This window comes from Choristoneura fumiferana, chromosome 8 (assembly GCF_025370935.1).
Source record: "Choristoneura fumiferana chromosome 8, NRCan_CFum_1, whole genome shotgun sequence".
In the NCBI taxonomy this organism is placed as follows: Eukaryota; Metazoa; Arthropoda; class Insecta; order Lepidoptera; family Tortricidae; genus Choristoneura; species Choristoneura fumiferana.
The window spans coordinates 7,775,965-7,799,541 of record NC_133479.1 but is presented as its reverse complement, the minus strand read 5'-3'; the positions used below and the strand labels follow the sequence as shown (position 1 = coordinate 7,799,541).

Genomic DNA, 23,577 nt, shown 5'->3' with positions numbered 1-23,577 from the left:
AATACTAACATGGTTTCAAGTATGTTCGTACTGACGTAAGTATCTTTCTGCGGGTAACTCTCCCGGTGTGAACAACAAATCGGGGTGGCCAGGCGGCAATTTCATTGCAGCAGCTACTGCTTCTAGTCTCGCCGCTCGTAGCCTTAAAGACGTCTCTATAGATCTCGCTTCTATCGCTGCAGCTTCGGCTTGCTTTGCTTCTTCGACTTTCTGTCTTTCCAACTGTAAATATAAAATAAAGTATTAGGTAACGTTGGCGCTGGGTTTTATATATTGGGTCTGAAATTACAAGTAATTCTAATAAAAGACATATAGCGATTTCGCTCACACGCATAAAAAAGGCGAGAATTTATTATATGCGCGTGTTAAACAGCATATGAAAATTAGGATATATTCTAAGCAAAAGCAAACTTTTCTTAATCAACATTAAGTTTCAACTACCAATTCATTTTCTTCTACAATGTATAATAATAATAATATTGAATTAACTCACCCTAGCAGTTTCCATTTGATAATTTAATAACTCCTTTTTTAATTTGACTACTTCTTTATTTTCTTGACTCCATGAACTTGAATGAGTCGATCCTGTGACAAAATATATAATAAAATCAAAAATGATTATCTTGGAATCTTGTTACTTCCTGGAAATTATCAGGGTCATTCTTAGTGGAGTTGTTGTATATAGATTAGATAGATCACTTGGACTACAATGGTGTCAAATATAAATACCTACGAGATTACTTCCCGATACGTCGGAATCACGTTTTGCCATACTTGTTTTGGCGTATTATTTTTATAAAGATATTATACTTTAATCGATATTTCCAGTTTTGCTTAATTTTCTATACCTAACTGAAAAGATCCTCAAACTAGAAGCTAGAACCCGAGGAATGAGGGCTAAAAGACAGGCGAAATATCGCTAGATGGCGTTAGTATCGTGAGGTTTTTTTGACGTTACGGTCTTGCTTGCAATTGGCTCATTTAGTTATTAGCCAATTACAAGCAAGAAAATGTTTTGCAGCAAGAGGACGTGACTACACGCGTTTGTGTCTGTGTGTGTGCGTGCGTGCGTGCGTGCGTGCGTGCGTGCGTGCGTGCGTGCGTGTATGTAACTTATCATATCACAATTACACAACTCAGTAATAGTATAGTTACTTAACTATACAATTTTTGTCTTATCTACATCTTAGGACTAGGACGATATCTTACATAATAACAATTCAGTTTCCTCGTAACTCAGATGTTTAAGCAAATCAGTAACGGCTTTCTTACACTTATAGTACTGTAGCTCATATCATATATGCCAATCTTAGTGTTTATTGCATTGTATAAATATGATTAAGATTGTTTTTTTGGAATCTTTTTGTATTTTTTATTTCAATTCCAAATTTTCGTGTCGGTACCGTTGACCATCAGTGGTGTAGCGGTATAGCACGCGGTACGGATTACCGAGGACCTGGGTTCGATTCCCAGTGATGGTCTTATTTTTCTGTTTTTCTGTGCATCTGTATTTCAGTTTGTATTTTCAATTTTGTATAAATATGCCGATTGTACAGCATACTGTCTTTTTGCGAACTTGGATTTGTATTTTGAGAAGGGGACAATTCTTCCAGGTCGTCTACGAGTTTAAAAGCAACGGTTTAAAAGCCAGGGTTCGATGTACTCTCAGAGTTGCATTCAGAACGTATAGCTTTCTAATTGATAGTTGGTCACTTATATGACACAGTTCTTTAGTGGGAAATCTAAATGGCTTCAAGTGCATCACTTTCAATAAGCAGCGCTGTCCCCTCTCAACCTCTAGAAACTTGCTTTTAGTGGCCTTGCTTTTAGACCGTAACGTCAAAAACACCTCACGATACTAACGCCATCTAGCGATATTTCGCCTGTATTTAATTTATTAATCCTCATTGAGAATCGATGGCGTGTGGTCGGTGCGACACAGTTCTTGACAATTTTAGGCGTCGCTTAAAGGTTAAGCAAGCTGAGGCCATATTGTCTAACGCGCTGACGTTCGCGATCGAATTCACCATCTCTTTCTGCCCTCGTCTAAAGCAGCGTTTCCACCAATAATGTGCGAAGATGTGTTGCGAGGAATGTGTTTTTCATTAACCAATAGACACGCTTCATTTACACATCCTCTCACATCCTATCTTTGGTGGAAACAGCTGATCGGAGCGTGGCAAGGTAAATGAAGCGTTTCTATTGGTTGATGAAAACACATTCTTCGCAACACATCTATGGGGCTACTACGAAATTCGAAAATCGAAATTCGTTTCTATCCGTCCCTCTGACGCTTATACAGTCAAGTGCAAAGATATTGATACGGCCAAAGTTACAAAAATATGTATACACGACTTTATGCACTTAACATTAAAGTAACTTTGGCCGAGACGAGATCTTTGCACTTGACTGTACTATTTAATAAGAGGGTGAGAGGGACGGTACGACGATACGAACTTCGATTTTTCGAGGCCCTCTGATGGAAACGGAGCCTTATACCGTATAACAGAAAGATGTGGTGAAAGCGATTGTGCTTCCAAGTGTGTTTATCAAGGAGTACTCACCAATTCCAGAGTCGCTATTAAGAATGGTGCTCAGCGGATCAGGCGCAAAGTGGTTGTGGTTGCTGTCAGAATGACGATCATCATCATCGTCATCGTCCACACCATTGTCAAGTTCCAGCTCGAATACTGGCTCTGACTTGATTTTCTGTAATAAGAAATTAAAGATGATTCAAGCTCTTGTACAATAGGTTAATATAAATAAAAAAATTGTTTTTTTTTATATGTATTCTATAATTCTAGTATGTGTTGATATTCTCAGAAACTGCTCTTTAGTCTTAACAATAGTTAATTGTTTGGAAGATTTTTTCATAAAGAGAAAATTTAGCAATTTTGTTGCAAAAAATAATATTAGGTACTTCCCATAAAATATTAAGAAAATATTTAAACTCCATCTTATAGAACTGTAAGAGAATAAGTTAGTAGATTATGCTTCATTCAAAAAATAGCTACTTAACACGTTCGTCCCCGGCAACAATCCATTAATCTCTTATGCTATGCCTACGCATATCCCACAGCAGTCACTTATTGAAGTGGCATTGGCACTGGCATTGGCCAGTGACACGTATACAATGTCACAGACTTAATACATTCCACTGCCAGTGACACAACGTCTGTGACTTTTTACTTCTTACTTCTATGCCAGTGACATGCGTGTTGTGTCAAAATAGGGCTTAGCTGAACGTTGCCGGAGCCGAATGCGATCCACTAAGCTCATACGCTAGACATAGTGCATATCCCACAGCAGTCACAAATACTTGTCACTGGCATAGGAGTAAGAACTAAAAAGTCACAGATGTTGTGTCACTGGGGCCGAACGCGTTAATAACAATTGAGTCAGAGGCAAAATGTGTTGAACAAAGCTTGGTCACCCAGGTGTGTACAGTAAACAGCAGAAGTAGATCAGCAGCAGAGCAGTTGTCGTGTTCAAAATGATCTAAACACTCTTATTAGCTAGGTAGTAGAGTCGCGTGTAGATAATTTTGAGCACTACTGCTCATCGACTTCTGCTGGTGACTGTACTACTAACCACGACTCTTGCACTTTTTCTATTAGATATGAACTGGGTCTATATATACCCTTAATGGAAAATAGCTTGACAGTTATTACCTTTGAGCTTTCATTAACTAATTTCTCATGTTTTGGGATGCTGATATTGAAATTTTTAATGGCCTCCTTTGCGCCAATATTTTTGGCTATTGTCTTCATGTTGTTGAACTTAGTACGAAGTACTTTTTGTGACCTCTTTTGTGGGCTTTTCTTGTTGAAAACATCTGTTATCTGGAATGTAGATAAAACTTTACTATCAATTTACTGCATTTAAAAAAATAACAATGTAAATTTACCAAGAAAAAAAAAAATTGCTGTACATTCTGTATTGGATTTCATACTCGTAAATGTCAAAGCAGCCATTTATTTGCTCAATAGAAACATGTGCATGTTCGGGATCTCTGTTACTGTCTCTTCCTACCTCCTGTTTGACAGAGATCAGTAGAAAAAAAGCGATTGTGATTCCTAGCTTGTTGGGTAATATATATAGCCTCTGTGCTTTGGTATGACAATGAGACTCAAATACCAAAAATATTTAAGTTAAAAGTCAAAGTGAAATTAGTGACATTGAATTTCAAATTCAAACAATTGAAAGATGGCTGACAAAATGGTCCCATTCGACATAAGACATTTACTATAAAAAATGATAAAGATGAAAGATAAATATATGTTGATTGTTGTTTTTTTTTTTAAATTTGGCTCTGTCCATCAGAGGACAATTTTGCCAGTGTCTAGTAGGTTTTGCCGTTGTATGGTAAAAAAAATCTAAAAAACGAAATATAAGAGGTAATGGTAGATGAACAATAACAGCGCGAATTCTCAAAAATAATCTTATTTTAGGTTATTTAAAATTCTGAAAGCACAATTTTAAGTAAATGCTTCAGTAGACAGACCCAGATGAATATAAAGTACAGTATTTTATTTCGTTTTCAACATACCCTCCTCCATGCTTTATTTTTGGAAGCTATGGCATGTGCACTATACTCCTTAGAGAACACAAAGTTTTTCTCTTTCCTGACACATTCTAACAACAGGCTGCATTCTTGTGGAGCAAAATTTAATGAACGATTGGATCTGAAAAAGGTTGGTCAAAAACATGGTTGGATGTTAGGTATATATAGCCAGTGTTATTTTGATATTTAACCTCGTAAGTCCTGTCCTGACTTTTTTAATATACATAGTTCTACAGACAGAGGCGAGAATTCTAAGTTTTGTGATTTTGAAAATTACAAAAATTAAAAGTACAATTTCATTGAAAAATTTGTACTCCACCACATTCGGCAGTTATTCTTACAATTTATTTGTACTTTATAAAGTACATGGGGACTTACGAGGATAAGATTTTGTTGGAATGATCCAATATGTTGTTATAACTAACTGGTAAAGCTAAATTAATAGTGTAGTAGGCAAAAAAAGTTATAATTCTTTTACCTTCTTTCATCATCACCATCTGAAAATTAAATGAAAAAAGAAATTACATATATGTATGAGTATGGATATAACTCCGGGTAGGGAAATGAGGAGATTGAAGGGAAAGAGAGCTATGTCCAACAGTGGGATACAAATACAGCAGTGTTTCTTAACACATTCAGTGCCAAGAAATCAACAATGGAGTTCTAGCTAGCTTTATTCATAGGTGGGTTTCATAGCAATATGACATGTGGTTAATGCAGTCATGGACTATATTAAGAATTTTAAAGAATTCCATTGACCCCTGTCGAAGAATATTATAGAAAAAAAGTGTTTAAAAATGCATTTATTAGTACTTAATTAAATGATATCAAAATATACCTGAGCACACACCCCTTGGAACATATGCTACACCCACACCTCCCCACTTTAAGAAGACCTACAATTCAGGATCATTAATAGAAAATATTTCCCAATCAATTACTAATTAGTTTACTGACAAAAACGTTTTACCATTAGAATCATCAGAGTTCTTTTCCTCACAGCTTTCCCAATAAGATTTCCTTTTTAAGTTTTCACTGAATTTTTCATCATTTATAGCAGCATCTGCAATAAAAAAGAAATTGGTGTTGTAGTAGTATTATTCATGTTTGCCTGTTAACACATTGATGGACAGTATGCCTATAGGTATGCAAATATAATGCTTAACAATGTTTAATTGAAAGTAGTGCCCATCAATGTGTTAAAGAAAAATTGTAACATAGAAAACTGATGATTCATTAATTTCTGCTTAAAATTTCTTCCATTTCATATGCTTAGTTTATAAAATTAGCATAACTAGGATGAAATTAGCCAATTTTTTAGCATTTACTTCTGTAAAGCTTCATGATAAGTCTATATGTTCATGATATAGGACTAGGATACTAATTGTTTGCTATTAGGATTACCAGATACAGGCATTTCATTTCTGGGACAATTCCAGGGTTATGAATTGGGTTGGTAGTTAAATACCAATACAAGCACAAAACCAACAATTTTTTTTTAAATCAACAAAATCATTAGAATTGCTTGTTCTAAAAAAGTGAGCCCAGATTCTGTCATTTGGCAAGTCTTTTGGAAGGACCTCAAAAACAGATCTTGGGCATGTGAATTCTGAATACTGGTTGTCAATTTTAACCACAGCTTCAAGTTTTAATATGGAAGGAAATACTGCTCATGTATCTTATTAATAAAAAACTAGTATTATAAGTTAGTAGTCGAAATTTGGGACAATCCTGGATGTTCCGGCCCTCTGGCAACCCTAATGCTACTGCATATAATTGCTATCCTAGACTTATACAGATAATGTCAATCAACTCTGACAGAGTTTGAATAATTTTATGAACCATTTAGGTCTTATTGTCCTCTCTGAGTATCTCTTAATGTCATTAACAGATACTACTTTTGATGCACCACCTGTTGTAAACTAATCCTTCCTTCTTTCTGTAAAAAAGGTTGCCTGGAAGAGATCACTCTTAAGCGATAAGGCTGCCTATTGCTCATCTTGTAATTTTTTTTTTCTCTGTGTATCTGTTTTCTGTATTGCTTACTATGTCTGGTGTACAATAAAGAGTCTTTGTATTGTATTAACATGTCACATCTTACTTACCCTGAAAGTCATCATTATCATCTAAATCCTGAGCAAGGTCTGCTGGTGCATTGTTTTCAACATCACACATCATACCAACTATTTGCCTCGTTAGGTCATTGTAGCCACTATTAGTAACATCTATAACATTTTTAGAAAGCTTTCTTGCATCCTTTTTGAGGTTCTCCCATTTTGTTTTAAGGGAGTCTATGCTTCTTTCATGCTTGAAGCCCCTACTGTTGAATGTTTTAGTTATCTTTTCCCAGGAAACTTCTTTTGCTTGATTCACTGTGGAATTTGTTGATTTGTTAAGAATTGTATGTTTGTGTCTCTCTATGATGTTAATTAAAGTTTGAACTTCGTTTCTACTGAACGTTGGACTCCTGAATCTCCTGAAATCAACAAGCAAAACCATATTGGTAAGAAATTTATAAAATTAACTGCCTATTTTTATGTTTAGTTAATTCGGTACTTTGCTTACGATAAAATAGAAGCAGAAGGTTTTTCTTCTTGAGTTTCTTCATCCATTATGTGTATAAATCAAGTCCAAGTAATTATTTATTTAATTCAATATAATAGAGATGAAGACATAATATAAATTCAACATTTACGGTAGATAGCAAAATACTTCTGTATTATGCACGCATTTAAGTAATGTTTTGTTTGATTAATACAATTGACAATGTCTAATGACAATATTTAATTGACAATTCAGACAATTTGTGTTTTGAACTTTTGGTGTGGACTTTTTTTTTAGGGGTAAAGCTAAGGAACTATAGTCTGTACAGCTATATTGGCCGAAATACTGTTTTATTATACAATTTGATGTCAAAATAATTTCTGCATAATTCATTTAAAATGAAATCAGACATCATTAATTTCATTTTACGTAAGTAGACTTAGTGAAGGATTTCGATTTGATTTATTATAAAATTTCTTTTAAAAAATTAAGAAATATAGAATAGAAAAAAAACAAATTCTCTAAACAAATTATACAATAATCGATTAGCATCGAAATTTAAATCGATATCATAGTGATGTTCACTCACTTTTTAGAATAGCCGGAGAGCCATGCCATAGACAAGGTAGAAACATTCATTTCGTATGTCAAGTGCTTAAATTTTAGGTTAGTTTATGAAATTTGGTATTTTGGTTTGTTAGTTAAAAGATTCAGAAAAAAGTGAATAACTAGTCATCAAGATATTAAGCTGAAGTATGTAAACCTGCGTTTTTGTTCAATTTTATTACGTATATGTTTAACAGATTTTTTGTTTTGAGACTACACTTCAAAATGGCGCTGTTGCTCACTGCTGCGTGAACAACTTCTCCCTTAATTTTTTTTCAAGCCGCCCCAGACTGATATTGACTGATTATTTTATAACAAATAGCACATTTTTATTTGTAGCTTTATTAGCTGGTAAATTGTTTACATAACTGTGTTAACTTTTTTTAATCCCATGCTTAGTTTGAAATGAAGGAAGTGATATTAGCTATTGTAACCTTCGTATGTAGTGTATTTTTAGTTTTTGTTTTTGTGTTGTTTTGTAAGTAGACCGATTTGCTTTAAGTTATTGTAACTATAAAATCTAAAACCATTACTTATGCTGTACGTAAGGTATTGTTTCGATTCGATTACATTTTTCTTTGTTCTTTGTTGCAGGCTGGTATATTGTATGGAAGTGTTGTTTGTCGAAATTCCGATTTGTGCGTGAACTTTTAGGGGGTATGTCAGATACCCCTCCAGCATCAGAAACAAGGCAACCCAAGTCGCGAAAATTAAGGAAAGAATAAATTACTTAACAGTTAACCTTTAAGGTAAGTGAACTCATCACTCATCTAATGCATGCTAATAAGTATCATAAAAATAAACATGTTATTAATTGATGGTTTTATTGTAACAGTTCAAAATGAATATTCGCTGCGCACGTCCCAGTGACCTCATGAACATGCAGCATTGCAACCTGCTTTGCTTACCGGAAAATTATCAGATGAAATACTACTTCTACCATGGACTCTCATGGCCACAGTTAAGCTATGTGGCTGAAGATGAGAAGGGACACATTGTTGGTAATAACCTGTTAAATATTATACATTCTTATATTTACAGTATGAATAAAAATAACTAAAACTTTGAAGCTTTGTCTGTACATGCATGTTTCACTTAATGTTTAAACGAGTATTATTGGCTTTCAGCCTTGCTTTCTTGGCAAGGGTTATTTTACCAGTGTCAACAGAGAAACATTAAACACATGAGACTGTACAATCCATGTGTTTTTCCAAAGTCTACTAAAGTGTTAGTTAATGAGGGAGGCCTATGTCCAACAGTGAACATCCTACGGCTGATATGAAATGAAAATGAAATGATATGAAAAGTTTTTATTGATTAGAAACAGTGTAACTTAAAATGCAGTGTCAGCGGGCCCCAAACTAGGCAGTGCCTGTATCTTGGGCGCCCTGATGAGTTGGTATTACAAACAAAAAACGAATTACAGTGTTCTTAATAGGTACAGACAGAGGTAGTTCAGAAGAAACAGAATTAAACCTTCCTAATTAGATACTACCAATGCCACAATATACATAACATACATAATATGATGACGATGTTACTATGTATGTAGGTATTTATCCTCTTTGAGTCTTGATTATTTCTAACAGATGTAGGTATGTAATTTTGGGAATTATGTCAGCATATTTAAAGTTCATTATTCATTCAGAAATTTGTACTTCACATGTAGAATATTCTTCTATTCTAGGATGTTAAGACTTGCAAGGTTGATGCCCATCACCAAGATTTTAAAAAAGCCTGTATCTCAAAATCAATAAGTATTATAAAATTATGCTACTCAAAAGAAAATAGGGGCACCTGACTTTCATTGGTAAAACAAAAACACTAATAAATCTAATTCTTTATAACATTATTTGTTTAAGGGTTCGTATGCACTATGCGGCCAACCGCGCGGTTTTTAGCGCGTCGTCTGTTTCTCGACCAATACTTTGAAGAGGGACGGCGCGCCAAAACCGCACGGTTTGCCGCATAGTGTGTATGTAGCCTAAGGATGGATTTTATTAATACAACATAACACAATACAAATACTTTTCGTTTGATTAAATTTATTTACATAAAAATGCAAATATATTTTTTATTTTATTTTAACGGTGAAACTCAAGTGGCCCTTACTTTTTTTTGACTAGTATACTTTAAGCTTTATATTCCACACAGTAAGATTCACAAATCAAGTAGTGAATTTTGAGAAACAGATTTTTTCATTCAGCCTATTCACTTATTTCAACAATACAATTTTTTTTTATCATCCGGGCAAATAAGTATCTGTAAGTGCAATAATCTGGCTCGGGCCAGCCTCAAGAATTTGAACAACATCTATGTTATTAATATATTTTTAATCTTTTGACTTTTACAGGCTATGTATTAGCTAAGATGGAAGAGGATGGTGAGGACAATAGGCATGGACACATAACATCACTGGCTGTGAAACGGTCTCATCGCCGGCTGGGTCTCGCCCAAAAACTCATGAATCAGGCTTCTTTAGCTATGGTAGAATGTTTCCAGGTGAGCTATAAATATATTTAGTTATCTAAATGACGTATGAAGGTCTAATTATGGCATATTTACAGAAAAAACGATTTTGAATTTGAATTCTTGTAGTTAACAGTATTCTATTCTGTCAGTAGCCAAGCCACCAGCAATCTTTCTTTATTAATTGTTATCATGCATATCAAAATTACAACAATGTCATGAAATAAAACTTTGGCTTTAATTTAACACTGTTATAGTGCCCACCTAAAATAGGATTTTCAACTAATTATCTGCCTTGAACTTGGGCCAAAATCGAAATTTCACCAATTTTGAAAACAGCTGGTATCTCAAAATCAATGATCTTTCTGAGTGAACCTAATGAACATTGTTTTAAGGGTCAAATTTGTTGACATATTGATATTAAATATATTAAATCCTGTTATAAACTGTTTTTTATAATCTCAGTCCAGTCATTCTGAAAATCAAAGAAATGTGTCATTTCATGAAACATTTACTCTCAGAATGACCAAATTTTCAGTGTCTGAAATTTGCCAAAACCATGCTTTGGTCAGTCATTTCAGTCACTACCTTTGTAATCAAACTGGTTTCCTAATGATAGTGCTTGAGGCAGAAGTTTTATTTCTTATTCTTTACTCTAGTTTTAGTAAGCCTTTATTCAGTGACCTAAATTTTTTATTTATTTTTATCTTTGATATTAAATTAGAGTTTTGTTTGTGTTAGTTACATGAAGATTCTGCTTCTGATTATCTTACTGATAAACTTACTTTTCATTTCAGGCAAAATATGTGTCACTTCATGTCAGAAAAAGCAACAGGGCCGCATTAAACCTCTACACTAACTCACTGGGCTTCAAGATCCTTGAGATTGAACCTAAGTACTATGCTGATGGTGAAGATGCATACTCAATGATGAGGGACTTGAGTTCATTCTCTGCAGACAGCAAGCCAGAAAGCCAAGCGTCAGACAATTTAGAAATTAAGTCTGATTCCGCAGTTATATCACAGTGTTGAGAATAATGTAAATAAATGACTGAGATATATTTGTGTTATTTATTATTGCTAGGTGCTGCTAGACTAGCAAGAACATAGCAGTTGCTGCTATTTTTTGTAGTTTTGAGATGGGTTATTTATTACAGAGATGTTGGTTCTAAAAGGTTAACATGTCATTGATGAGTACTGTAAATAATCTACTATTTTCTAAGAAAATATGAAAAAACGTGTGCTTATTGGCAGGGAGGGAGGACACAATAATATTTTTATTCCTCTTATAAGTTCAGTGATAGGATGCACTAGTTCCATTATAATTTAAAAATAATAAATATTGGTATAGGCAAACAGCAAAGTGCCACTAGTAAGGGCCTGGCCGTATCACCATGGCATGATGCCATAACGTGAAACAGTATGGTATATTGCTGTTACAGTGCACCATAAGATGCACATTATAGGGTGCTAGTGCTTGACACTATACTATACTTGATTTGGATAGGTATTTAACTAAATGTAAACAAAACAAGATCAATTGGTGTCTTAAATATTGAAATTCCAACATTAAAATATCTAAACATACACATGTATGTTGATTGGGATGGTATGTGATTATGTTATTGCTATTATGTATTTTTATGTGTATTGAATAAATAAATGAGAGTAAGTAAACTCTAAAAAAACATACACATACCTTTCTGTATTGAAATAGACTAGTTTGTATTACAATGATAGATAAGTAAAATATTAAAAATCCTTGAATTTACCAAATCTGGCAGCTGAAGTTTGTTTACATTTAGATAAATACCTATCCAAACCAAGTATAGATTATCTGTAGCACCACTGACTGACCACTGTTTTCTTCAAGTATGGAACCCTAACAACTAAAGAAAACAAATCAGTATTAGTTTTAATAAATTCATTTGCTTAGCTTCTTTCCATTTGGCTGGCAGTTGAGCTGAAGTGAGCTTTGATCTTCAATTACTACTGTTTTTTATGCTCTACTTAATTACAGAGGAGTCAAACTTTTGTTTGAAATAATATTAATAACATTTAAATAACAATACCACAAGATAGTCTTAAATTTTGGACAAACCCAGGCCAAAGCATATGAAAGCATACTTTGTGCTTGTGCTAAATTACAAAAGAAATAAAATACAAAATTAGCTAAGTATAATTAATGTATAATCTTGCAACCAAGTTACGTTCATAACAGCAGTATGTATGTCACAAATTTAAAAAGTAGAATTACTCTATTCCTCCTCATCGTCATTGTCTTCATAAAGATGATTCAATTTCAGCGTTGCTTTTGGCTCACCTTCTACATCACCTTTAGCCAAATCCCTTCTTACAATTCTTGTGTCTTTGTGCTGTGTTCGTCCCACAACATATTCTGGCATAAGAACTTTACTACTTTTGAAAACTGCTTTAGGACTCTCAAGCTCCGGGGTTTTCTTTACTGTTGCTGATACATGGAATATGGGTTTCTTGAATACAAAATCTTCAGGACCCTCACAGTCTTGTTCCATTCTAGACTTTTCAGCTTCTCTTTCTTCTAATTCACGAATGAATGCGTGGGCTGTCGCGGTGTTCGTGGAATCGGACATCTGTTCCTGGGTCACATCTGATAGTGAATAGTATTTGTATCTTTGTGGGTTCTTCATGTAGTCTGGAGCGGATCTTGTACGTAGGCAATCCCTTATAGTTGATTCAGGTCTCTTAAATATACTTTCCTTGCCTCTGAATTGCTTCATTTCATGTTTTAGTTTTCTGTAGTGTTTTCTGTCCATAACTCCATTGTCGTGTGGAGTTTCAACTTTGTTGTACTTTGAGAAGCTGTACTGATCCTCGGCATCTTTAAGGTGGTTGAAAAGGCTTTTCTGCCTATCACTAAACGATGTCATATCACGATGATAATGATTTATTACTGTGAAAGAAGAGAATGAAATAATTGTTTGCTTGACATTTATAACACGTATAAATTCAGTCCATGTTAATGCGTTTAACTCACTTTAAGATAATTACTTATCAAAAACGATCGCTTTATTAAATTATTCAACTTCAACTTTATTTGCTTAATGGCAACCGAATCAAATTATTAGGACGTGTTTTTATTTACTTCCCGTCCCAAATTCGCAATTTTTAGTATTTTTACACTGGTAGGTTGTCAAATTTGACAAATTGACAATGTCAATCAGCAGGGATACTACAAAACTCGAAGTTCGTATCGTACCGTCCCTCTCGCTCTCGTATTAAACAGCGTAAGTGTTAGAGAGACCGCACAACACGAACTTCGAGTTTCGAGTTTCATAGTAGCCCTGCATTGAATAAAGATATTTTTGACTTTGACTTTGACTTGTAAAAAAAACTAAAACAAATCTTCAAATCTTAAAACCAACTATGGTTTCTTGTTTGGCAATACTATAAAAGCGGATACATATAAGACGCTTTGTGGCGCAAAAAGAAGATTCTCCTTTTTATTTTTGGCACTTCTCACTCATTTTTTTTTTTATAGTACATAGGAAATTGTATATACCTGCAAGGCTACTACGAAATTAAAAAGTCGAAGTTCGTATCGTACCGTCCCTCACTCTCGTAAAGCGTCGGCGGGAAGGCGAAATATTAAGTAGGGAAGTATATGACTTACTGACTGACAGACAGTTCGCCTACAGGCGCAATATGTCGACAACTCACGCTGCACACCAGATCTTTGACTCGATCATCATGAGTCTAGGCAGTAAGTTTAAGGTGGCCGGCATATTTTGTGACCTATCTAAGGCTTTTGACGTCATCAATAACGACCTTTTACTGACGAAACTCAAAAATGTATGGTATCAGGCATAAAGTGTACGAATTGTTAGTCATTTTTGAAAAGTCGCAAGCAGACGGTTGAAGTAGTGATGTCGAACGGAGAAAAAATCAGGTCCAAGCCGGGTGACGTCACTATAGGTATTCCACAGGGATCCTCACTTGGAAATACACTTTTTTTAGCTTTTATAAATGACCTGCCTAGTGTTATCACTGACGGTCTCACTGTGCTCTTCGCTGATGATACTACTGTTGTAGTGAGCGCCACCACTTATGAGCAGCTAAACGACAAGATAAATAAAGTGTGTGGGCAGCTGCAGCAGTGGTTCTCAGCGAACGGGCTCATCATGAACCTCACCAAGTCGAACATCATGCTGTTCTCGGGTAGGGTATCGTGTCACCGCCATCGATTGGTGGACCCATACCGCTATGCCAGCAGTGCAGGTTTCTGGGCTTCACACTAGATCCAAATTTGAATTGGAAGAATCACGTTGACTCCCTATGTGGCAGTTAAGCAGTGCGGCCTATGCTTTGCGCAAATTAAAGCCCATTCTGGCAGATGATGCACTAAAGCAAGCATACTTTGCGTATTTCCACTCGTTGCTTTCGTATGGTACCATACTATGGGGAAACTCCACGGACTGTGAGCGCGTATTGGTTCTGCAGAAGCGGGCAGTGCGGGTCATTGCCGGTATCAACCAAAGGCAGTCGTGCAAAAAAATTTTCACAGAACTTGGTATCATGACCCTATCTTCGTTGTATTTGTTTCAAGTTATTATGTATACGCGCACAAACATATCTAACTTCAGTCGAATGGGCGTAGCTGGTAAGATCACTCGCAGCACGGGTCGCTTACGGGCAGTCCCTCATAGAATGGCATTAGCGGGAAAAAACCCGCGCGTTATAGGGCCAAATACTATGAACACCTACCCTCACACCTAAAAAGCGAAAAGAACGATGAAACGTTTAGCCGTCGACTAAAAGACCTTTTGTTGGAAAAAGCGTTTTATTCCGTAAATGAATTTATGAATCTGACATTTTAATTTTATTGTTTAAATTGTTATTATTATTTCTTGTTTTTATTTTATTGTTTTTATATTGACATTTAAATTGTTACTCAATTATTGCCTAATGTATTAATCTTAACGTATCCTTGACATTTATTCTTTATATACATTTCAATGTGTTTTCAGTCTGACGATCCCTTAAGGAGAACCAGTCTAATTTTAATTGTTTACATTCACATGACATCTTAGAATTTTATTTTTTTATAATTATTACTAATCATATTACCTTTGACGATTTCAATACAAATTCTTATAACTGACATTTATGTAAATTATAATGTAATGATGTATTGAATGAATAAATAAACTAAACTAAACTAAACTAAACTAAACTAAACTAAACTATATTTTCTAAAGAACATATTACAGTAAAAAAAAAAAAAACTGTTAAGTACTCACGATATAAATCCGACTTTCATGATTATTGCAATTTCGCTCACATCACATTGCTCATACTAGATGCGGTTGAGAACTTTACCGAGTTTGAGTAACTAGGGAAATTGAGACCTACGGAACCTAAAAAGTACTACCTAATTGTTCCTACCCGTTAGGTATAGGTATCTATTCAAGGCTTGTTTTTGATGTTAGAGTTTAACAAGCGTTCTTGATTAGGTAGGTATTTAATGGTTCCAACCATCAAATTTGCGTCAATGCGTCAGTATAGTGTGGTGGTGGTGATATTAGATGGGTTTGTGTGATTTCTGTGTGTTCTTACAGTATGGAGGTGGAGGAACTGCATGAATACATATTTCTTGCATAACGTAGTCGGTATCATTAGGTCGCGGGTGAGCAAAGTAATTGTTTTTGTTCATTGATAGGGATCTCCGGAAAGTAACGCCTGATTCAATAAATTACTTATTTTTTAACCGACTTTAAAAAAGAGGTTATCAATTCTAGTCTTTTCTTCTTTTTCTAGTCTCTTAGTATTTCTTTGTAGTCGCTGCTAGTAGGGAGGTAGATAAATGATCGTATAAGGGTTCCGTTTGTTTTTATTAGACATGGAACCCTAACTACGCTTCGCGGTAAACGGCTAATTTTGATCACTGATTAGCGTCAAATGATTTCAGCGGTTCAGTGGCTGCATTGTCTATCTTAAAATAGTTTAATTGGTTCGAAAATATACGCATTTAAATGTCATCATTAACTATTTATACACTAAGCAAAAAACCACCTATCTTTATCGCTACTTAATTGAACTAGCAATCTTTAAAAGTATCTAAAAACGTAGCCAAAACATTGACTCAATTATCTCGGCGAGCTAATTTTGGCCACAATCAATCTTATTTGATGTTATGTGATTACTTCAATGGTCAATAAGCAATACAGAACAGTTCCTCAATAGCTGGCAGTCTACTACCACAGTTCGTTTCTTGCAGAATTTCTGGTGAAACTTTGGAATCAGCTTGCAGCGCTAATATTTCCGAAGCGGTATAACTTGGAGGTTTTCAAAAAACGAGTCCTTTTTCTCAAAGGGCCGGCAACGCATCCGTAACTGAACCTATGTTACGGGTGTCTATGAGCGGCGTTGATTGCTTTCTATTAAGTGACCCGCCTGCTCGTTTTCCCTCTATCATATAAAAATAAAATTCCATCACGGGCAACCTCTAGACAGATCAAAGTACATACAAACACATTTCTAGTTTCCGGACATTTATCATAGGTATAGTGTTATTTTTATTATTTCTAAGCTGAAGCGTCCTCCTTAATAACTATACTTATACATAATAATATGCTGCGTGAAAATGTCATGCGTTTACGGTTTCTCTAAAGCTCAAAAAATATATCCTGTAATAGACGACGTGGGTAGGTACAGTCCAGTCCAGAGGTTCCCAGTTATATTGTAAAAACAGTTATATTGTAGCGTCCTCCATTTCTGTTTCACCTTATAAACCTCAATAACATATTAGTGTCGCCTAATGAAGGCACAAAGGTGAAGATTTTTTCTGGGCCCCTTACCGCCCCCCCTCTAGGCCTCCAGCGCCCACAAGGGGACGTTATCGCCCACTTTGGGAGATACTGGTATAGACAACGGAGCCTTAGTAATAACACCGCCTTGTTATAAAGGCCGCTAGCACTTGTGACTCTTCTGGTGTTGCAGGTGTCCAAGGGCGACGGTAATGCATACCATCAGGTGATCCGTTTGCTCGTTTGCCGCCTATTCCATAAAAAAAGAGTAATAGAAGCCGTGGTGGCCGAGTGGTTTGACCTATGGCCTCTCAACTAGAGTATCCTGGGTTCAAACCCCCCGGCTCGCACCGCTGAGTTTTTCAAAATGCAGTGCGGAATTACAAGGAAACCTGCACAAACCTGCGAAACAATTCAATGGTGTTTGTGGTGTGAAGTTCCCAATACGCACTGGGCCCGCGTGGAAACTACTGCCCAAGCCCAGCAGTGGGACTTATATAGGTTGGGAATCATCCCAACCATCATCAGATGATGAATAGGATCTTTATTAGGGTATAAAACTCAAAAAACAAAAGTAGCAAATATCTTTAAAGGAATGTTTAATTTAACCCACTAGCTCGTTTGCCACATCCCACTAATATTATAACTGCGAAAACTTGTAAGTCTGTTTGTTTGTTAATTCATCACGTCCAAACCGCTGAACCGATTTAAATAGATGAAATTTTGTATACAGACGGGGAAAGACATAGGATAGTTTTTATTCCGGAAAATTGCGTAGTTCCCTCAATAGCGATAACCGATTTCTACGCGAATGGAGTCGGAGTCGAGAGTAAGGGCTAGTTACTTAAAAAAAAAATTTTGCTCGTGAGGTTTATGCTCGTTTTTGCCCACATTTTAGGTCGCCCCGCGCCTAATAAAGCAAGTTCTACACGCATAGCTTAACGAATTTTGTATACTTACACTGTAAACAATAACAGTGTGTTACGTGCCTACCTATATGTTTAGTCCATAGAACTAATAATAAGAAAAATAGAAAGCTATTTAAGTAACTCAGTTTTGGTAATTAATTTCGTTACAGACTGAGCTGGGAAAATGAATCCATACTATAATATTATACATGTAAAAATGTGTTTGTATGTTTGTCTGTCTTTCACGCCGTAACGGAGCGACGGATCGACGTGATTTTTGGCATAGAGATAGTTTATGGGCCCGAGAGTGACATAGGCTACTTTTATCCCGGAAAATGCACAGTTCCCGAGGGAACAGCGCGCGATAACCGAATACCACGCGGGCGGAGCCGCGGGCAAAAGCTAGTAATAAATAAATATCACGGGGCAAAGCTTGCATTATGGGTACCAACTAGGCAACAGATAAACATACATAAACAGATAGATACAAACTTAAATAAATTATTAAAAATCCAAGACTCGAGACCAAACATTCATATTTTTCATACAAATATCTGTCCCGACCCGGAAACAAACCCGGGACCATAAGCTTCGTAGTCACGTTCTTTAACCACTGGATGTCTAGATGTCAAATATATTTTCTTTATTAAACATAACTTTCTAACAATAACATAAAATGATTAAAAAAAGAACTAAATCAAATAAACATAAGTATAGCTTTTTAGACATTTCCATTCGCCTTATTGTTAGTGCTATGGTTTAGTCCCTGACCCATTATAGCCTTACCCACGAACTAGCCGGTATTAACTAAACTTTAGTAGGATTAGTAGGATTAAGCCACTTGTTTGCTTCTGAGGCTATAGCGCCCGATAAGATAATGTTTTGCAAATATTTTCACTTCGTATCGCACAAGATTTTATTTGATTTTGAATAAAGTAAAGCGGTTTGGTCATCCCATAGGTAGGTAATTGCAAACGTATTATACTTGATTTTATTTTTACGGAACCCTCAGTACGCGAATACAACTCGCACTTGACCGTTTATATTTCTTAGTTCTATGGAGGCAATAATGTAGGTAACAACTTATTATTAAAATATACACCAAAGTCAGGCGTACAGGTCAACGACATTGGACATGTTCGATAAAGGAAAAAAAATGATTGATAGGAAATGAAAACGATATTTAGTTGTTGAAACTAATTTACAGCAATATCAATTTAACTGAGTACAAACGGAACAGCCTTAACTCAGACGGCACCGGAAAACAGGAAGCGTTTGGAGGCCAATTATTCATTAACATTTTAAAATTACGCCTTTCTATAAATACAAATAATGTAATATTGTGCAAATAAGCTTACAGATTAAACCTCCACCCAGACAATTTAAACAACCCAATGTTATTATTAACATCGAACGAGATGCGTAGGTATGTGAGTCACAAACAATAAAGCATTATTCTGACCCATTCGATTCCTAATGAATCGACTTACAATTTTTTCGATAGCGCCACTAAGTTCTTTCGTTACGAAGGACCATGAAACAGCGCTATTGATACTGCTATCGAATGAAACGGTTAATGTTTGTACCCTTGGAATAGGTATGTGGCCCCGTTCGGAAACCACAATAAATACTGTCAACTTTTAAAATAATAGAGCTTTATTGTACGCGATTTTTTCCAGAACTGCAACAATGCTTCCTTTGTGGTTGCAAGACTTATGAGTATCGTGTCACGCTTAAATATAATGCGGTATACAATGTTTGGATTAAGCAGAGTCGATAACAAACATATAGTAGGAATAATAAGGCGTAAACCCATGCCAAAGCCAAAATGTACAGAGTATGATTTATTTTGTAATATCTATCATCTTTACAAAATAAATTCATATTATTAAATAATTAAAGCTACCGTTTCATTGAAATACTATTTCTGCTTCAGGTTTTGTACAGGCTTTCGCTAGATTTGACAACTCTATCTGGGGTAGTTGTTATGACACATGGGTGGAGGGAGACAAGTGTAGGTACAGTACAGACATGTATAGTAATAGGTAGTGCCACGGGAGTTGAAGTGAATGATTACACACACAGCTACATGAAGAACTGATGGCATAAAATGAGAACGAATGAAATAAATGAGTGAATGTCAAAATCCCGCTGTCATTACATGACATATATATATTATGTTCTTGTGTGCATGACCTCAAATCTGGTGGCACTACCTATACTGATCCAACGCTTCAAAAATATGTTCAGACTCTCATCGTGACGTTACATATCTTTGCCTTGACTTTACGGCTGACTGGTAAAAGTTCCGTTGTGACACAGAAATTACCCCTACAGAGGTACCTACTTGTCTGTTATGCAACGTTTTTTCGGTTACGGCAATTTGTATGGAAACACCTTTTTAGTGTTCCAGCCAAAATGGAAAAAACGGAACCCGTATAGTTTCGCCATGTGTCTGTATGTCCGTTCGTCTGTCTGTCTCTGTCGGTTCTGAATCTTGAATGAAGTCAAAAGATCAAACAAAGACGCCGCTTTTTTTTTAATATACCTAATATTGCAACAAAATGTCTGGCAGTTTGTACTTCTTGAATATACATACATACATATGCTAAAAATCCGTTAGCAAAAGTGCGTGGGCTCTAATTTTCAAAATCTCCTTATATTTGAGTGTTTGTTGCCATTAGGTAGGAAAAGGTATATACCTACCTAAAATCCTTTAATTTTTTTTTGTTATTAATTACCATTCGAAAATGGAGATAATCCTAAGATAATCAGAGTTGAGTATGAAATGCGAAAAAAATTACCGCTGAACTGAGCTGAATTTTCACGCTGCTCAAAAATTTTATTCGAGCGCTAGATTTACATAGCTGTACTGCCCTCTTAAGCCAAAAGCCGGTATCTCAAAAAAAAACTTGAGTTGTGTATACCATATATGTTGCAGAATGTCTCAAGCTACACAAAAGATACCTACCGCCTTTGGCTTACTTAGAAGGGCAGCGTAGGTAATTTCAAAAATCGGTTTCCTTGTCCGAATCATAGCTAAAAGAGTTTGATTCTTCAACAGGTACCAAAGACTATTGAGTTGAGCGTGACGTGTGACCAGTATTGTTTAGAGCCGGCGCGCATGCGCGCGTGGTAGCTAAGCGATGGTCAGCGGTGTAAACTGAGTCCAGTTCGCTACTGCACTCCTTCACAGCACAGGCTGAGGCTACGCGCTTCTGCGCGAAAACCGCGCTAATATTAGCACGCGGGAAAGCATGGCCGATAGCGACGGAGCAAATACGAACACACTTCGGGTTTTTCCGGGCGAGGTCGCGCAGGGCGGGCGGCGCGCGCCGGTCTCCCGGCACTGCTTCAATACAACATAAACCATACACACAACAGCACGCACCAGGACTCAATAATAATAAATCGCATAAATTCAATATACTCTGTAACACCATCTCACTGTGGAATGTGCGCGATTTTACCAAACGTCCGGGATTGATGGATATCTGAAATGTGAAACAGCTGACCACTCGGCGCATCACAACAGGTAATGAAATGTTGTCTTGTCATGTTTGTTTTAGCAACTGAAAATTGCGAATTAAATCTGTAACCATTGTTTGAATGCCCCAAGAAGATAACTACGGGTGTATTCAAGTAAACCAGTTATTTTTTGAATCAGTGACATATTGCAACCATTTCATCATTCGTCATTTTATGTTTGCATGGTGTCTGTCATCCTTAGTTCGTACTAATCACGTGTTTGATTAATTTAAATATTGTATGCTGTTACACCTGGGAAGTAAATCGTGCGAAAATCACCCTTCAGAGATGGTTGCCATTGCCACGAAACATGAAAGCGATTCACAGAGTTATTTACCATAAAATACTGTGAAATGAAATGTAAAGTGCTTTTCATTCTGGTATGGTTTTTTTTTTCAATAAACACCTAGATATAAAATAGATTCTTATAGTATGAGTTAGTAAATTTTAAGTATTTACATATAAGTAGCTTTTATAACAAGTACTACTAACAGCGTATATACTAATACCACTGTATAATACCACTGTATAAGTATACAGTGGACCCCAAACTAGGCTGAGCCTGTATCTTGGGGCAAATCTCTAACATGTCCCACCGGTCCTACAAATATGAGTCGTATCAGATATTATACACGCTTTGTTGTGTCAGATATTGTTGCTGGTGACTGTACAATCAACAAAAAGTACAGTCTCCAAAACATCTTACTTTAGAAGTGATATTAGAAAAAATGTGTTGCTTGAAACTCTGAAATCTTAAATCACTGGATAATAATGGTCGTGCCAATGTCATAATCGTAATGACTCGACGTCGATATGTATTACCGTTTAAACATTATGTATTCTCTGTGAATGTTTTCGTGACACAGTTATCGCTGAAGTAATAAATAAAAGTATTTTTAATTAGGCTCCGTGAGCGATAGCATCAAGCATACATACATAGCTGATAAAAATACAAAAAACCAATTGCAGTTGTAAACATTTCTGAAAAAGTACTTATCCTGTTTTAGTTAAAAATCATGGGAAGTTTCCGAAAAATTCCTCAATTTTGGGAAGTTTCGTTTGGCACTTCATTAATTTTAGCATACGCAGTGCCACGAGAGTTGAAGTGAATGATTACCACAGCTACAACATTTGTGTAATGACGGCAGGATTTTGACATTTACTCATTCATTTCATTCATTTTTGTGTAATCTTTTTGTAGCTGTGTGCGTAATCATTAACTGTAACTCTCGTGTCACTATCTATATCTGCCTTGCGAGGTCTCTCTAAACCACGCAAATAGCCACTAGTTCCTATGATCTGCGTTGTCTTTTTCACGACCTCAATATTAAACATGCTTTACATTATCACATTGTTTATCTTACTACTAACTAGCTTCTGCCTGCCACGCGCCGCAAGAATTCGTTTGTCGCTAATTCGCTAGTATCTTACTAATATTATCTTACTAGTCTTACTAAGTTAATATTATAAACGCGAAAGTTTGTATGGATCGATGTTTGTTACTCTTTCACGCAAAAACTACTGAACGGATTTGCATGAAATTTGGCATACAGGTAATATACTCGTATACCCTGGATTAACATATCCTTTTCATATACTTTTTATCCCGATAGTCCCACGGGATAGGGATAAAATCTCGAAATAACAACCGCTGGGCTTAGAGTCATGAAATTTGGTATGTGGGTAGCTGGACGTATGGAATAATACATAGGCTACGGGATAGGGATAAAATCTTGAATTTTCACTGGGTTTAGAGTCTTGAAATTTTTAAACAGTTGAACACAACCACAATGAAGATCACGATATAAATTTTGATATTTCCCAGGGGAATTTTGTAAATCCCGGAATTTCAATTGTAACTACCAGATCGAATAGTTTACGCGTGTGAAGCCGCGGGTAAACTCTAGTTATAAATAACTTTGTTATTATCCAGCAATAAAGTGTCCAATGTTCATCTAGGTTACTTATCTATGTACGTGTGTCAAATTTCTTAGGGGAGGCCTATGTCAAGCAGTGGACATTCCGCGGCTGATAATATGTCATTATATCATTGACCAGGTGATAATGTTAAATTGCATTCATATTAATTCAGTCCTTTTACCCCCTGTTTCACCATCCAAACAAAACAAACAGAGACGGCATCACATTTATCCGTCAGTTTAAAAATTAATCAA

At 35.8% G+C, this 23,577-nt stretch overlaps 3 protein-coding genes across 4 annotated transcripts; 1 reads left to right on the top strand and 2 right to left on the bottom strand.

Moving 5' to 3' along the window:
• Window positions 1-7,375, bottom strand: LOC141430308 (uncharacterized). Its single transcript, XM_074090949.1, has 9 exons — window positions 7,130-7,375; window positions 6,670-7,040; window positions 5,535-5,627; window positions 5,043-5,061; window positions 4,550-4,685; window positions 3,672-3,842; window positions 2,565-2,709; window positions 494-585; window positions 1-222 (listed from the first exon to the last, which is right to left on the bottom strand). The coding sequence occupies exons 1-9, from the start codon at window positions 7,174-7,176 to the stop codon at window positions 16-18; spliced, it is 1,281 nt and encodes a 426-aa protein (XP_073947050.1). The 5' UTR covers window positions 7,177-7,375; the 3' UTR covers window positions 1-15.
• A 364-nt stretch (window positions 7,376-7,739) lies between these two features.
• vnc (GNAT family N-acetyltransferase vnc) lies at window positions 7,740-11,243 on the top strand. 2 transcript variants are annotated; one of them, XM_074090939.1, is made up of 5 exons: window positions 7,740-7,861; window positions 8,309-8,463; window positions 8,550-8,715; window positions 10,068-10,216; window positions 10,981-11,243. In XM_074090939.1, the coding sequence occupies exons 3-5, from the start codon at window positions 8,556-8,558 to the stop codon at window positions 11,212-11,214; spliced, it is 543 nt and encodes a 180-aa protein (XP_073947040.1). In that variant the 5' UTR covers window positions 7,740-7,861; window positions 8,309-8,463; window positions 8,550-8,555; the 3' UTR covers window positions 11,215-11,243. The 2 variants fall into 2 exon arrangements, with proteins under 2 accessions (XP_073947040.1, XP_073947041.1); XM_074090940.1 differs by lacking the exon at window positions 7,740-7,861 and adding an exon at window positions 7,934-8,065.
• Window positions 11,244-12,350: 1,107 nt separating this feature from the next.
• On the bottom strand, window positions 12,351-13,368 carry LOC141430304 (uncharacterized). Its single transcript, XM_074090937.1, has 2 exons — window positions 13,199-13,368; window positions 12,351-13,114 (listed from the first exon to the last, which is right to left on the bottom strand). Exon 2 carries the CDS (start codon window positions 13,089-13,091, stop codon window positions 12,441-12,443), a length of 651 nt encoding a protein of 216 aa, XP_073947038.1. The 5' UTR covers window positions 13,092-13,114; window positions 13,199-13,368; the 3' UTR covers window positions 12,351-12,440.
• Window positions 13,369-23,577: the final 10,209 nt, after the last annotated feature.